The following is a 17,865-nucleotide window of genomic DNA, read 5'->3' as shown; positions in this document are numbered from 1 at the left end:
CTTCTCTTTACATTTCCTTATCATCTAGTCTAACGGTTAGCACAGTTGCAATGGTCGCGGATTCGATTCTTCCACACAAATGATCACGTTTTTTCAAATTTCGTGTTTTATTATTGAAATGTAAATGTGATATTTTGTTACAAACTCCTATTCTTAGGATAGTAGGGAAAGTCATAGATTTCGTGATTAACAAACTTAGTAATTTAATTTATCCTTTCTTTAACAATGTCATGCTTTGTGATAACCCTATACTGTGCGTTATACCATGTGCATTGCTATGCTATGCTACAGCATGGTACTGTAATGTTTCGTTTCACTCTTAATTTAAATGTTGCCGCGATTTACAAATTATGACTTAGTATGTCAGCTGTAACACATACGTAATGTATTATATCACTAGCTACCCGCCCTGTTTTCACACGGGTGCACATGTATTATACATATAAACCCTCCTCTTGAATCACTCTATCTGTTAAAAACCGCATCAAAATCCGTTGCGTAGTTTTAAAGATTAAAGCATACATAGGAACAGACAGACAGCGCCAGCGACTTTATTTATACTAGGTTTTGCCCGCGGCTTCGCTCACATTAATTTGTCCCCTTAGGGGTGGAATTTATCAAAATCCTTTCTTAGGGGATGCCTATATCGTAGTAGCTTTATGCATGCAAAGTCTCAGCCTGATCGGAAATTGACAGTTTCATACAAACTTTCATCCCCTATTTTAGCCCCTTGGGGTAGAATTAATCAAAATCCTTTCTTAGCGAATGCCTACGTCATAACATCTACCTGCATGCCAAATTTCAGCCCGATCTGTCCAGTGATTTGGACTGTGCGTTGATAAATCACTATGTCAGTCAGTCACCTTTGAGTTATATATACTTAGACTATGTAATGATAATGATTAATAACTGTATTAACTTAAATGTAGCAATTGTTAAATGTAAAAATAGTAACACATAGTGTAGTATAGATAGTCATCCGCACTATGCTACAGAGAACACAGTATAACCTATTTCATAATGCCTTATTTTATATGATGATAAAAAAGTGTGAATAATACAATGACTGTATAGTTCAAAGATCAATTACGCTGTGTTTCAGTCACAGACTACAGAATATATCCATTAACAGATTAGAAATTACAATTTTATCATATAGTTTATCTACCATCAAGTAAAGGTAACTATTAGTGTTAAATAAAAATGAATATCTTATCTCTCGTAAACTTTTTTCCATCTCATCCTCATGACTTCTCATTCATTGACGTATAGCGGGTATAGCGGTTTAGCACATAGCTTTACTTCGGATGGTCGCGGGATCGATTCCTCGTACGGTGCAACATTATCTATGCAACATTATATAATTTTACTATGAAATTGAGTTTGTTTGTTACCTCTCATAATCTTTTTACCATCTCATTCTCATGACTTCTCATTCTTTGACCTTCGTGATTTAGCACATCGCATTTCCGATGGTCGCGGGTTCAATTCCTCGAACGGTGCAAACTATTCATGAGTATGACTGTTTGAACCGGTCTGGGTGTTTTCTATGTATATTAGTATGTATTTGCAAAAAAAGTATGTAAGTATTAATATCAGTTGTCTAGTACCCATAACACAAGCTCTGTTTACTGTGGGACTAGATGGCGTTGTGTTAATTGTCCAGAGTTAGTTATTTATTATTATTTATTGTGTCCATTTTGTTACAGTTAAAATGCAGTAACAATGTCGGGTGGTAACTCATCCAAGAATAAGCGCTCCTCCAAACGTCAGGAAGGATGGGAGGAGGCTGGCGGGGAGTTCTACCAGGAACTGTACCCTGGTCAGGAGCAGGATCTGATCGAGAACCTGCACAGAGCTGATGCTACTAAATTGGCGACGCTGTTGCCCTCCAAACAGGCCAGGAATAGTAAGTAATAATTATCATTAAAGTGGTCGACCAGTGGTCAAAATTCGACCATAAATAATTTAAATAATAAGTTTGAGCATTATGGTTCTATCCTTACTAATATTATAAATGCGAAAGTTACTCTGTCTGTCTGTCTGTCTCGCTTTCACGCCAAAACTACTGAGCCGATTTAAATGATATTTGGTACACATATAGTCTAGAACCTGAGAAAGGATATAGGCTACTATTTAATCCGAAAAAAGGGTTGAAAGGGATGAAAGGTTATATGGAAGTATCGACAATTTACGCGGACGAAGTCGCGGGCAGATCTAGTTATAAATAATGGCAAATTATAAGAATAACCAAAAATTACATTTGTTTTGTCTGTTGTATGTCAGAAATGACATGTGTGAAACTAATAGATCTTTAAACCACATATGTACCACATTTTTAAGCAATAAATATTAATTTCATTTCATTTCAAAAACTATAATTTTATAATCACAGAGGTAATTTTGATATTCAGTAAGACTATAGATAAATAATATTCAAGGCAACATTAATCTATTCTCAATTTGACCATAGACCAACTATAAACAAAAGAGTGTGTGTCAAATACATGGTAGTGTGTAATGTTTTTTTTATTGATTTAATGTATTTTCTATGCACAATTTAAAAATAAAAATATTAGTATATCTACTGCACTCCTCTATATAAACTATAAGTGTTTGAAATGTCATATTTCTCCATCTGCACAATTTTGTAAAAAGACGCACAAAGTTTTTGCCTCACGTATCATTACATAGTATAAAACAAAGTCGTTGTCGCTGTCTGTCCAGTCCCTATGTATGCATAAATCTTTAAAACTACGCAACGGATTTTGAAGCGGCTTTTTTAATTGATAAAGTGATTCGAGAGGAAGGTTTATATATATAATGCATGTACACCCGTGCGATGCCAGGGCGAGTAGCTAGGTAATATATAAATTAAGATTAAAATATGAACCAGCACATTACAAGATAAGAGTCATACATGTTAGTCTCTGGTATGGCAACGCCTGATTGATATCACGGATTCAACGGCTTGTTTGCCATTACAATTATAAAGAAAAATACCACAAAATGAAAAGAAACATCACAAATACTATTGAAAATAGACGGGGAAATGTTGGGACACTTGATTCTTTTATACTACGACAGTGGTAATTAAGCATACGGCCCATCTGATGATACATCAGATGGGCCGTATGCTTAATTACCACTGTCCACCAATGGGTTACCTATGGACGCCTAAAACACCAAGGGTGTCACGAGCGGCTTGCCGACCCTTAAGAAATTAATATACCCTTGAAAAACACCATGCTGTAGTCTCTAGAGAAAACCTCGGCAGGTAGTTCATTCCATAATGTAAGTGTCCGCGGTAGGAAGCTCCTCTGAAACCGCACTGTCCGAGACCACTTAGGTTCCAGCGTGTGTAGATGAATACCTTCACCAATTTTATACCGTATTGTGTTAATAAGGTATAAAAGTGGTGAAGGTATGTCTCTAGAGAAAACCTCGGCAGGTAATTCATTCCACTACGTAAGTGTACGCGGTAGGAAGCTCCTCTGAAACCGCACTGTTCGAGACCACTAAGGTTCCAGCGTGTGAGGATGAAAACCTTGACCAATTTTATATCTTACTAGCTTTTGTCCGCAGCTTCGCTCGCGGTAATTTATCTCTTTAGGGGATGGAATTTATCAAAATCCTTTCTTAGGGGATCCCTATGTCATAGTAGCTTTATGAATGCAAAGTCCCGATCGGTTTAAAATTGACAAAGCTTCATACAAACTTTCATCCCCTATTTTATCCCCTTGGGGATAAAATTAATCAAAATCCTTTCTTGGCGGATGCCTACTTCATAACATCTACCTGCATGCCAAATTTCAGCCCGATCCGTCCAGTGGTTTGGGCTGTGCGTTGATAGATCACTATGGCAGCCAGTCACCTTTGAGTTATATATATTTAGATTGTGTTAATAATGTATGAACAAAACCTCGGCAGGTAGTTCATCCCTCAATCTAAGTCTGAATTCACTTGATACAGCACGATAAATAAATAGATCAATTTTATTATTGAGGGGGAAATAGAAGATAACAATGAAAAAAATCTAAAAATAACCAAATGGATTAAGGAAAAACTTGTAGTCGTATTACTATGATGTATGTAATGAAGTTCTAAAATGTGGTGACAAGATTTTTTTTGCAATATATGATAACACTTGTAACATTTTATCATGTAAACTTATTGTTTTCTTAGAGATTAGAAATAGTGAACTATACATACTTATACTAGTAGTAACTTTGGGTTTTATTTACCTAATAAGTTTAGGATAGGATATATCTAGATATAGTGCCGTTCAGTTCTTTAAAATAATAAAATTTGAATAGAGAGAAACCCATTAAATCAATTTAAACGTTTTCCGTATCAAATCGCAACCTTTGTGCAAGGCCAGGCGGGAGTTGTTCAGCCACTCCGTAAGTCCTTCCGCGGTGTGGAGTGCCATCTGCACTCGCCCCCTATGGTCCGGTGAAGCTGTAAAGGCCAGCTGCATTAGAGTAGTCCGAAAAAAAAGCTGAATTAGTTACAACACTACGTTGTTTCCCAATTAGTGGTACGCGCGGTGGTGGGGGTATTAGTGGTGGTGGGGGTACCCCCAGGGGTACGTGAAGTTGCAGCAAGGGGTACGTGCGGCTATCAGTAAAACAAACGTACATACACACTCATCAACTTCACATATATACATTTAAATAAAATTAGAGTGTCTGTTTGTAATATTGAAATAACCGTTTTTACTACATGCATATGAATATAAATACGGTACCAAAAAACCACTTTTTACAATTTTTGTCTGTCTGTCTGTCGTTCTGTTTGTTCCGGCTAATCTCTGCAATGGCTGGACCGATTTTAACTGGACTTTTTTTGACAGGTAGCTGATGTAATAAGAAGTAACTTAGGGTACTTTTATTTTGAAAAATTCTTTTATTTTAGAAAAATAAAATTATATTCCACGCTGACGAAGTTGCGGGAACAGCTAGTTTATAATATTAGTGTGATTGCTACAATAAGGGGTACGCAAGGTTTGAGGTCTTTTTTGAAGTGGTGCGCAGCAAAAACTAATTGTGAATCACTGCAATAATACATTTGTATTATTGCAGTGGTTCACAATTAGTTTAATTAATGTAAATAGTACATAAACAATGAGAAATTAATCATAATTAGCTAAATTTGATTTTCTTTTTACAGAGCACATAAAACTTATACTGGTTTATTATTCCCGCGTTTTATCTATGACAATGAACCTGGCAACACTAACCATAGATAGACATTTGACATTTATTATTATTTGACATTGACTTTAATATTTGTAATTTATATTATAAAACATTGAGTTGGGCTAAAAAGGAAAGGCTCGTATCCGAAGCCGTAAAAGATATTAATAAAAAAAACAATGTTTCAGCCACAACAGTGAAGCGCGTGCGATCCCAGAATGAAAGGAGACAGTCGACGTACGCTCGTACCACGCAGAGTCGTGATATACACCTGTCCATGTTGCCCGATCTATCCGGTAAGTACATATAAAATAAATTATTATATTGTAATTTCCAGCACATATAAAATACATTATTGTATTGTAATTTCTAGCACATATAAAATACATTATTGTATTGTAAATTCTAGCACATATAAAATACATTATTGTATTGTAATTTCTAGCACATATAAAATATATTATTGCATTGTAATTTCTAGCACATATAAAATAAATTATTGTATTGTAATTTCTAGTACATATAAAATACATTATTGTATTGTAATTTCTCAAACACTAGTTGCCTAATAACTATCACCCCTGCGCAGCGTCAGGTTGTCTGAAAGACATCTCTTTCAGAGTTACGAGTAAGCCCACCCTTGCTCACATTTGTGTATAACTTTTAATTTTATACTGTTACAACTCGTATACAACAAATATTTAATATAAACTATATATACACGTAATTTTCTTTTATTTTTCCTAAATAATACATTATTGTATTGTAATTTCTCTAACTGCCACCTGTCGCAGCGTAAGTCCACCTGTTGCGAACTATTTTTTATACCTTTTTTTATTATCTATGTTTTTTTATAATATTATATGTTTTTTTACATGTGACATAACTATGTCAATACAATATTCTGCTATACCGGTTGTTATGAATCCTCTTTCGTTAAACTTTTTATATTTAAAAGTAATATGTTTTATAATTTTGATAGTTCGTTCCTCAGATTGTTTGTGAAAAGTGATATTATATTTTTCTTTCTGAATTTACTAAATTATTTTATTTCTTTATATATATTAGAATATATATACATTTAGTATACATCAATCAAAAAGTATCTTTTCTATCTATAATCCACTGTCTGTCTGTGAGTATGTCTGTCCTTGTCTATTACACGAGATGTGCATTTAAACTAGTTGTGACGCAAACAATTATTTTACCGATTAACTTAGTTTATTTTAAATATTTGTCTGTTCGTACATACCTATACTTCAAACTGCTTATTTATTTGAATAAGAGTTAAACTCATTTACTATAGCAAACTTTCTGTGACGATTACTGTTTCTTTCTTATTGGTTATTGAATTTAGTCTAGATCTATTACAAACAAATATACTCATGAACTCATATAATGTTAGTATCGGGCGAGGAATCGAACACACTCTTCGAAAGTAAGGCGGTGTAATAACCCACTATACCACCAAGACTATCAAAATAATACATGTATATACATCTTTTTAAATATATAACAGGTACAATATGTAACTTAATGACGTCATAATTTGATAACCTTATCAGGTTATCAAATTATAACATATATGTAACTTTAGAATGAATAATTCTACAATCTATACATCTATACATATAAATAAAATTGGAGTGTCTGTTTGTAATATTGAAATCACCGTTTTTTACTACATGCATATGACTATATATACGGTACATATACCAAAATAACATTTTTTATAATTTTTGTCTGTCCGACTGTCGGTCTGTTTGTTCCGGCTAATCTCTGAAATGGCTGAACTGATTTTGACGGTCCTTTTTTTGGCAGGTGATGTAATAAGGAGTAACTTAGGCTACTTTTATTTTAGAAAAATAAATTTAAATTCTACGCGGACGAAGTCGCGGGAACTACTAGTTGTACAATATAAGTTAAAAACACGTGTACGTGATGATGCGGCTCGAATGAATAAATGTTAGTACATGATGGCTTCAGTAGATTCGGGTTGTAGAAATGATATAATTTGCTTATATTCATCAATTTAATACGTAAATACTATTATAAATTACAATTTTGGTGGAATTAACGAAGGTACGGTAGATCGATCGGTTGACTTTTTAAAATCAGTACGTTACGTTGCGTATTTAAATTGGATGGGTGTGCGCTCCTATCAGAACGCTCCCTTTGTGTTTTGTTGCTGCTTGCTGTAAGGCTGTATTTTATATTGAAATTTAACGCAGGTGAAACCGCGGGCGCAACTAGTATAGATATCATCATCTGCTTCTTCCTTATCCCATTTATTTGGGGTCGGCGTAATATGTTTTTCGCTTCAGTTGTTTAGTACCCATAACACAAGCTTTGGTTACTTGTGCAGATGTGTGTTAATTGTCCATTCATCCCTGTTCGCAGTCATCGCGTTATTTACTTCCTTTCTTACCATATCATCTTTCACACAGTCCATCCAGCACAGCTAGTATAGATATAATAAGTAATAAATGTCAAATTAATACACAGTGAAAGTAAGTTAAATTAAATTCAAGTAATTTAAATAATCATACTGTTTTAATAAAAACATTCGAATAAAATTATAGATGTTTTTTTATTGGAGGATAATGGAATAGTGCTCGCGCCTGCGCTAATGGTTTACGCTGGCGAGGAACCAGTGGAGAATGATAAAATGAGCATGATGTCAAATCACTAAGCCCATCTTGGCAAATGGCAATTTACCACGATGGTTTCCAGGAAACCACGTGGAGTGAAAAATTTTTAAGCAACGTCCTGAGTTTTCTTCGCGCATATTTAATACGTATAATTTTAGAAGGGGATTGTTAGTAATGTAGCCTAACCCTATTGGTAGCGATGTACAATATCAGGTTGACTTCCACGCGGTTCACCCTGGAAACCATCTGTTAGAGTATCCAAATACTTAATATTTAGAAAAAAATATTTTATTATTTCGTACTCTGTGCTTAGATTATTTCTGAATGTTGTCGTCCGCTTTTATTATTTTATAAAACCCAAGTCGCCATCCTCACAACACAAGACACGATCGTGATAAATTCATAGTGAATTCAAAGTGAACGGTAGGGAAAAAATAAAATTATAATGTAAAAATTTGACGTTCATAAGCGGCTAAAATGTCCTACATGAATATAACAAAAAAAAAATTTACCACGATGGGCTACCTGACCTGACCTCATGCTAATCTTATCATCCTCTACTGGTGTCCCTCCAGCGTTAGTCGTTAGCGCAGGCGGGTGAACCATTCCATTATCATCTGAAATAATAATGTGATTAACCTAACTTCCCTTTCCCTAAACTATACGTCGTGAAATAGTTATGAAATATGCACGATATTTGAAATTTAAAACCCTATTCAAGATATCTGATGATACAAAAACTAGTACATGTCCTAGGAAAACATGGAAACTATATTACACTCAACTTTGGGAACATTAAAAACACCTTTAATTACAGTTAAACATGCACTACAGTTAACTAAGAACATTGAACTGGAAACCGAGTCAGTCTAGATCGAAATTATGACTTATTAGTTCATTAAACTCGTTTAATAACTGGATGATAATTGCTGAGATGCTACTGGTTCTAAAGATAGCTATCTTCACCCGGGGTCACTTGTTTAGTCATAAAGTGTATTGTGTTTATAAACACAGTTATAATGAAGTGGCTTCATTGTTAACTGCTAATCGTAGCGGTTGGGATCGCCGATAGGTCGTCAGTTCAAATCTGAATATTACCGATAACAAACTAAATTGATTCGCAATATAATTGCAGAATTAAGCAGTAGGTACACTAAAGCGTGAGTAACAGGCTAGTCTTCCGAAATGGCATCTTTATTAACAACTAGCTGTACCCGCGACTTCTTCTGCGTGGAATTTAACTTTATTTTTCTAAAATATAATTAGTCTAAGTTACTTCTTATTATATCAGTTACCTGCCAAAAAAAAGTGCCGTCTAAATCGGTGCAGCCATTTCAGAGATTAGCCGGAACAAACAGACAGACAGACAAAACTTGTAAAAAAAATATTTTGGTGTATGTAATATAATTATACACCAAAATATATTGGTAACAACAACGAAATTTAAGACGACGCATCGCAAATATTGACGTTAGAAATCTCAGTTTTTCTCACCAATAACAAATCGGGGCTGATATTTAGGTATTTCATTTTTCACATCTACGACATCATATACACTGATGATTGATTAACTTTTGCAGCAGAGAAATAATCTCAAAGATTGGTCTTATAACATATATATTTAATTTGTATAAGAAAACGGGACTGATTTAAGACTCGAATTTTCCAATATACATTATACTAAAACACACTTAAATAGAACCATTCAGATGTATATAAGAACCAATAGTTTTTTATTTATTTTAAACTACAAGATAAACTGTTTTTCCCCACACAATCCTCCGCTCACAAGTTGTTTTGTATGAGAGTCACTGAAAGTTAGACCAAGTCAGTTAGTCCCCAGCTATTTATTGCAAGGTCGGACATGTGCTAGCGCGCCTGAGAACGCACATGTAGCGCACAAATTCTCTTGCTCACAAGTTGTTTTATATGAGAGTCACTGAAAGTTAGACCAAGTCAGTTAGTCCCCAGCTATTTATTGCAAGGTCGGACATGTGCTAGCGCGTCTGAGAACGCGCATGTAGCTCACAAATTCTCTTGCTCACAAGTTGTTTTGTATAAGAGTCATTGAAAGTTAGACCAAGTCAGTTAGTCCCCAGCTATTTATTGCAAGGTCGGACGTGTGCTAGCGCGCCTGAGAACGCGCATGTAGCGCACAATTTCTCTTGCTCACAAGTTGTTTTGTATAAGAGTCATTGAAAGTTAGACCAAGTCAGTTAGTCCCCAGCTATTTATTGCAAGGTCGGACGTGTGCTAGCGCGCCTGAGAACGAGCATGTAGCGCACAATTTCTCTTGCTCACAAGTTGTTTTGTATAAGAGTCATTGAAAGTTAGACCAAGTCAGTTAGTCCCCAGCTATTTATTGCAAGGTCGGATGTGTGCTAGCGCGCCTGAGAACGCGCATGTAGCGCACAAATTCTCTTGCTCACAAGTTGTTTTGTATGAGAGTCACTGAAAGTTAGACCAAGTCAGTTAGTCCCCAGCTATTTATTGCAAGGTCGGACGTGTGCTAGCGCGCCTGAGAAAAACAAATTGAGACAAACAAACAAAATGAGAAAGACAAATTGTTTTGTATCAGAGTTAGACCAAGTCAGTCAGTCCCCGGCCATTGCCAACGTTGGACCTGTACTGCGGCGGATAGCGCGCCTGAGAACGCGCACTATCTAATCGTAATTATTTCGTAGTTATCTATACATATAAATAAAATTGGAGTGTCTGTTTGTAATATTGAAATAACCGTAGTAAAACTACGTGCATATGAATATAAATATGGCACATACACCAAAAAGTATTTTTTACAATTTTTGTCTGCCTGTCTGTCTGCCTGTTTATTCCGGCTAATCTGTGAAATGGCTGAACCGATTTTGACGGGACTTTTATTGGCAGGTCGCTGATGTAATAAGGAGTAACTTAGGCTACTTTTATTTTAGAAAAAATAAATTAAATTCCACGCGGACGAAGCCGCGGGAACAGCTAGTTTAATAATAAAATTAATAATTTATACATAATTTTCTTTTCTAGAAAATCTGTCGAACGAAGAACGGACGTGGGATGAAATCATGCAAATAAAAGCAATGCCAGTCCCAATGATGGAGAAGCGGGAGATGAAGGCGAGACTTCAGGTAAGTATAGTTAATAACCACATATGTATTTAACCAGCTGTGCCCGCAATGATATGCGCGTGGAATAAAGACCTTGCATAGCATAAAATATTTAATAATCTGACCCAAGAAAGCCAAAGAAAATAGTTTCATCGTTCTAGCTTAAAAAATGACAAATAACACACAACCATGCCATACCAACTTTCATTCACTATTTTATTTTACTACCTAAAGTGTAAAATTTTTACAAACTTTGAATGTCATATTTATTTATATTTAATCAACAGCCTAAAAAATAAATATCAGGCTTCCAGCTTTAAAAATAACGATACTTCAATACAAATGTATTCTATTTAATATTAATTTATTTAAACTTAATGCTACGAACTTTTGTTCTTGTGTTACGAACCGTCATTTTGTTCATTCAGGATGCAGATTCAGCCAAGATTTTTATTTCTTTTAACATAAATTATGAACTATTCTGAAATTATATATTTATAGAACGCAACAAAACTCCGTCTGCAAGGTCTGGAACACCTGCATTGGAAGCAGAGGAAGGTGTGGCATCGCTTCCGCATACGATTCGGTGAGATCATCGGCAAACTGGAGCTGTGGCAGTCTGCGATGCGGAAGATCGAGGGTAACTTCGGCACTGGAGTCGTCTCCTATTTCCTGTTTATCAGGTGGCTTCTTTTCCTCAACATCTTCGTGTCTATAGTAGTTATTCTATTTACTATCTTGCCAACAGTATTGCTAAACGAAGAACAAGATAATTGTAAAGATACCGACAAGAACTCAACCGTGTGCTGCTCAAAAGCGTATCTAGATAGAAATTCTACGGACTCCAGTGTGATACTTGATGTTATACAAGGCACAGGGTGGATGGAACGCACTATACTATTCTACGGTGTTTATAGCAACCAAATATATAATTATAGTCTATGGGATACATTATTCTACTACAATATGCCGCTAGCGTACATACTAGTTCCTATATCGTGGGCATTGTTCTGTCTCATTTCTGTAGTCAGGTCAGCTGCGAAAGGACTCAAAGAAAAGCTGGTGGAAAGCGAAGGTCAGTTCTACAAGTTTTGTAATTTGATGTTCGGTGGCTGGGATTTTTGTATCCATAATGAGAAGTCAGCTAAAATTAAACACAAAGCACTGTTCAACGAAATAAAAGGATCTCTGCAGGAGCAAAGGTTTATAGAAGAAAGACAGTTACGTTCAAAAGAGAACCGAATCTTAATACATTTTAAACGATTGTTTGTCCATATTATTGTTTCTATTATATTAGGCGCGTCCGGATATCTCATTTATAAGGTATATAATTATTCACTAGACCAGTTGAATGATATGGCGTCACAAAGTGACTATGCCATGTCACCGAATCGAACTGCACAAAGGCTAAGTTTCACCCAATTGAGTTTAGACAAAAGCGAAACCCTGCGTAAATACAAAGAGAGTTTCGTTGGACAATTACGTGTTACTCTCCTAGAATTCCTACCGTTTCTCTGTATAGTTGTATTAAATATAATTGTCCCGGAAATCTTCAGTTATTTAGTCAAATTTGAATATTACACCCCAGCTACTGTCCTCATCGCGACGTTATTGAGGACTGTTATTTTAAGGTTGTCATCATTATTTGTTCTGCTAAGTCAAATATATATGTACACTAGAGAAAATGTGTTCTGTTCTTATAATATGAAGGACCAAATCGGTCACGAATGCTGGGAGACTTACGTAGGTCAGCAACTCTACAAATTGACACTAACAGATTTAGTCGTTCAATTCATTATTACATTCCTAATAAATTTTCCCAGAGCGTTCTTAGCCCGCCACACCAGGAATCGATTCTTCAAACTAATCGGCGAACAAGAGTTCTACTTGCCCAAGCATGTTTTAGACATTGTATATATACAAACAATTATATGGATGGGCTCGTTCTCCTGTCCGTTCCTACCAATTATAGGGGCTATATTTTACATCCTAATATTTTATATCAAAATGTTTACATGCTTAACTAATTGTACGCCCTCTCCTGTAGTATACAGAGCGTCGAAATCTAAATCTCTATTTATGTACGTATTATTGTTCGCATTTATAGTATCTATTGCACCTGTAGCTTATTCAGTAGCAGAAATTCCACCATCCAGAAATTGTGGTCCTTACCGAGGCTACAGTACTGTATGGGAGTATGTTGTAACGACTTTCAACCAATTCCCAGACTTTTTCAGGAAGGCAATCTTCTTAATAGGTACTTCCACGTTCGCCGTACCAGCGTTTGCTGGTTTATTATTATTGTTGTATTATTATTGGGCAGTGGCAAAGGCTAATAGACATATGGTGACGGTGCTGAGGAATCAGCTAGTCCTAGAAGGGCACGACAAGCAGTTTCTGCTAGATAAACTCGGTGAGGTTATACGACAGCACCAACGGAAGTGCGATAACCGACGGAACCGTCCCAGTTTGGATGATGACTCCTCAAGTAGACAAGGGTCTAGATTATCGGCCTGAATATTGGTGGAATAAGGGAGGCTGGTGTTAAATCTTTTAAATTCTTATGAACAGTTTTCACTATAACTAAATTAAATTATATTGAGAAAACCTTCGCATCGCCTTCTCTCATTAGAGAGTGAGTCAAAAGTTGCGTTCACGACTACCTTGACAGATGACAATTCCTCTGATTACCCCATCTGGGATATCAGTCAGCATAATATTGTATATATTTAAATTTATTTTCAAAATTTAATAGACTCGATTTTAAGTAATCGAAAATAGGGTTTGTTAAATTTATAAAATAAATAATATATGTAAAAAATATGTATTAATTAACTAAATTAATTAGTTTTAAACATATTTATTTGATTAATTGTTTACAATTGACACAAAATGGTCACATGTTATGTAAATATTAGTGTTATAATACTCGAATTCTGTAATTTAATAGAATATCGAATTGTATCCAGTTAGTGTAAGAATAAATGTAAAAAACATGTTACGTATATGATAATTTCACGTCATATGTTAAGAGCATCAGTTTTTTACTAATACACGTATACATATATATGTATTATTTATTTACGTATACATATCTTTTTATGTACGGCTAATAATCTGACAGCCCAATGGATTTTAAGCAAGTGTTGTACTATGTGAGCGATACGATCACGTGATGTTCGTGGTACTGTTAATATATATAGGCGACGGTTGCTTAGCATTCCAGTGTCATGAAAAAAATGGTTCAACTGTTTAAACCAGAAGTTCCCAAACTTTTTTGTATCGTGTACCCCTTGCCATATTTTTCGGTTTTGGGTAGAGCCCCATTCTTACCTGGTACTGGTACTTACTGGTACTTTGGAATCACAATTTTCAAATGTTTCGTACAAAATCGAAATCTCATAATTTTTAACTATTGCAATTGAGAATTGCAAGCAACTGTTATATAATAAAAAATTACTCTAATAGTTCAATATTGTCCACTGTTGGACATGATCTATCCCACACAATGACAACCTTTCTCTCTACAACGTAATCTCGACTTTATTACTTTTTTATATTAGCTGTACATGATTATGCGAAATCTATTTTTAATTTAGCTAATTTTCAGTCATACATTGAAATATATAAAATCTCAACTGTAATCTTCATGGGCTATCCGTTAAATATAATAATATTTGTATGAATATATATATTAAGTTATGTAAGACTATAAAGTTAGACAGAACTTTCTACCTTTCTCACCTTGTACCAAACATGACGATTATTATTCCATTAATAATAATATAACATCTCAAGACAACTCACACAGCGCCATCTAGTTCCAAACTAACCAAAACTTGTGTTATGGGTACTGACTGTTGATGTAAGGTACTAGACAACAGACATAAACACATAGATTTTTTTTTAATAAATGCATAATATTTTTTTTTTATTTATTAATTGTACAATACATTATACATGAAAAGCATCCAGACCGATACAAACAATCATATTTATGAATACAAATGAATGTATAGTGCGAGGAATTGACCCCGCGACCATAGGATGTAAGGCCGTGTAAGATGTAAACTTTTTTAAGGCACATCGCCTTAAGGTGGATCTATATTTGTCTGATGTATGGTGACATGTCGTGTCATGGAGTGATGACTAATTTTCACATTTATTTTTCACTATTATACATATAAACCTTCCTCTAGAATCACTCTATCTTTTAAAAGAACCGGTTCAAAATCCGTTGCGTATTTTAAAGTTTTAAACATACATAGGACGTACAGACGGCGACAGCGACTTTGTTTTATACTATGTAGTGATGTTCTAACGCCTTCTGACGATATTTTGAATCATTACAGCCGTATCTCTAGGAAAGGTGACATACAATGTTCTACGAAATTGTACCTACATGACAATATACAGGGACTCCGACGCGTCACAACACAACATGACACACTTGTGTGACGTGTCACGCCCCGCTCCCCCACACCTCCGCTCTTACTCAACTGGAAGCGTTTCTGATAAGACAGAACAGAAGCCTACACAACACAACACGCATTGCTAGTATGAATGTACTAAATGAACTAAACCGATACCGTTCTGACGCGTCATGTCACGTAACATTAGTAAAATGTAAATCCACCTTTAAGTCACAAAATAAAGAATTCTGTCACATTATAACAAAGAATATATGTATAAATCAATGACTACATAATACTATTTTTCATTATAATATTGTCTTTTCAAATTCAAATTCAAAATATCTTTATTCATGTAGGTCTATTACAGACTTATGATATGTCAAATCTATCAGTTCGGAATGATTTCGAGATGAGAAGAACTGACAAGAAACTCAGCTCGTATTCATTTCAAATAAATGTTTTACATGTCTATGTATAAATGTTATAGAAACACTCCTATATGCATTTACATTTAATTTTAAGTTGTTGTTTAATTTACAAGTTCCTACCACGTCCTTACCATGACTGACTCGACGATGGGCGTAGATAGAGAATTACATATACTATATATTGAATATATATGACACAAATTATATACTACATGTAAGTAGATACAAAAAAATCTTTGTCTACGATGTTATTAAAATTATAATGCATTTTCGTAAAAATGTACATATATATTGAAAAAAGAATTTTGCAGGATTTGCTGTAATATTTCCCCTCCAATCGATTCCCCGTCCAATTCAAACGGGGATCGAAATTACGACATCCTTAGCCGTTAAAAACCTTAGCGGTGCCCTCGGACTAAAGTCGTACCCGTGAGGCGGGAGTTGGCCTTCAGCCGCTCCATAAGTCCATCCGCGGGTTGCAGTGCCATCTGCAGTCGACCCTATCGTCCGGTGAAGCTGTAAAGACCAACTGCAACCAACAGCATTATAGTACCTAGTCCGAAAAAAAGGACATGTTCACATATAAAACAATTCTCTACTAGCCAGTACATTATTAATTTTATATATTAGTTATATATGTACATTTATCATATAAATGCGTGCAGAGAAAGTTTGTAACATCAAATTCTCTATAATTTATGATAAACCATACACCATCGTTTCGAGTGAAATTTTTATTGACTCAATGCCCAATGAGAGTTACTATTATATGTTTAATTGTTTCATTAAATTGAAAACATTAAATTGTTAACTTTTTTATATCCAGTGAAAACATAAAAAAATACCTACTGTAAAGTAACATTTATGTTTGTTTAAATTAAAAATATATGTATTTATCACGTTGTTTTTCGAAGCGTTTATTTATTTAATGGATGCTTCTCTATATTTACAAATAGTGTTCTTGGCAAATTAACTTGTCAGATTTTTAGTCTATATTGTACGCCAAATTGAATAACATAAAATGCTCATTGTTTGTACAAATTGTCAATTTGTAGCTCAATCTGATATTTCGACTAATAAATGCTCATATAAAATTTAGAAAAAAAAACTGCCTCGAAAGGTAACGTAACGCCGCCCTAGCGGATAATAACTGTAACTAAAACAATTTAATAGATTTTTTCAAATTTAACCGTCATTTCAACGATATAAAGTTGAATTTCATTTTTTTAATCAAGCGACATTAGGAACCGAAGTACGGTATATCGTACCGCGTTTATTTTATTCATGTATACGAATAAGTAATTTATTCTAAACTAACTACCCGCCCCGGCTCCGCGCGGATGTACAAGTATTATACATATAAACCTTACAAATCATCTTGAATCACTCTATCTATTGCTAAAATTCGCTGATTTAAAATCTGTTGCGTAGTTTAAAAGATCTAAACAAACAGACAGCGGATGCGACTTTATTTTATACTATGTAAAGGTGCATTTTAATTACTTAAAATAGACATATGCATTTATTGATTCAGATTGAAGAAATGCCATAGAAAGTTAATTTATATTAAGCTATATTTGACTGTACAATTGCGTGCAATGGATTCAGATTGACGCTATATTATATGATACTTATATACATTGCACGTGATTGTACCAATTATATTTATTAGACAATAGACAGTTTTTTTTAATGATTAAGGATGGCATAAGCCCTAGTTCATACACACGTTCTTACCATGTAATTTTTCATTTTTATACTGTGTTTTGAGAAAATAAATTATTATTAGTAAACAGCGTTAAGGTTATGTATTATTATTTTATGTGTATTCTCCACGCTGGCGTGAAGAAGATAAACAATATTTGTTATAGTCTAAAAGCTTGTGAACCCTTAGCATGGTCTTCTGACAACAAATATACTGATTTATTAAAAAGAACATAAAAAGCTACTACAATACTATACTAAATTATAATAAAATTAAACTTTGTGTAATTCTTTCTTTGTTTTAGTATTTTCAGAGAATTTTGAGCGGCAGTACCCCTAGTATTTGTTAGTCTTGCTTGGTTAATCAT

General features: G+C 34.5%; 1 protein-coding gene across 3 annotated transcripts in view; it reads left to right on the top strand.

Moving 5' to 3' along the window:
- The window catches only part of LOC131843332 (transmembrane channel-like protein 7), a 28,363-nt gene extending 14,229 nt beyond the window's left edge, over positions 1-14,134 (top strand). For 2 of the 3 annotated variants that reach the window (XM_059191959.1, XM_059191958.1), the window contains exons 2-5: positions 1,710-1,909; positions 5,387-5,494; positions 10,871-10,971; positions 11,452-14,134. In XM_059191959.1, the coding sequence (XP_059047942.1) occupies positions 1,726-1,909; positions 5,387-5,494; positions 10,871-10,971; positions 11,452-13,467 (2,409 nt within the window). In that variant the 5' untranslated portion in view covers positions 1,710-1,725 and the 3' untranslated portion in view covers positions 13,468-14,134. Of the gene's footprint in view, positions 1-1,709; positions 1,910-5,386; positions 5,495-10,451; positions 10,519-10,870; positions 10,972-11,451 lie in introns of those variants that run through there. The other variant, XM_059191960.1, reaches the window with a different exon arrangement.
- Positions 14,135-17,865: the final 3,731 nt, after the last annotated feature.

Source organism: Achroia grisella, unplaced genomic scaffold (genome assembly GCF_030625045.1).
Source record: "Achroia grisella isolate CSIRO2021 unplaced genomic scaffold, CSIRO_AGI_Agris_v1 utg295, whole genome shotgun sequence".
NCBI lineage: Eukaryota > Metazoa > Arthropoda > Insecta > Lepidoptera > Pyralidae > Achroia > Achroia grisella.
Note: the sequence above shows the minus strand (reverse complement) of the source record. Positions and strands in the feature narration are given on the sequence as shown.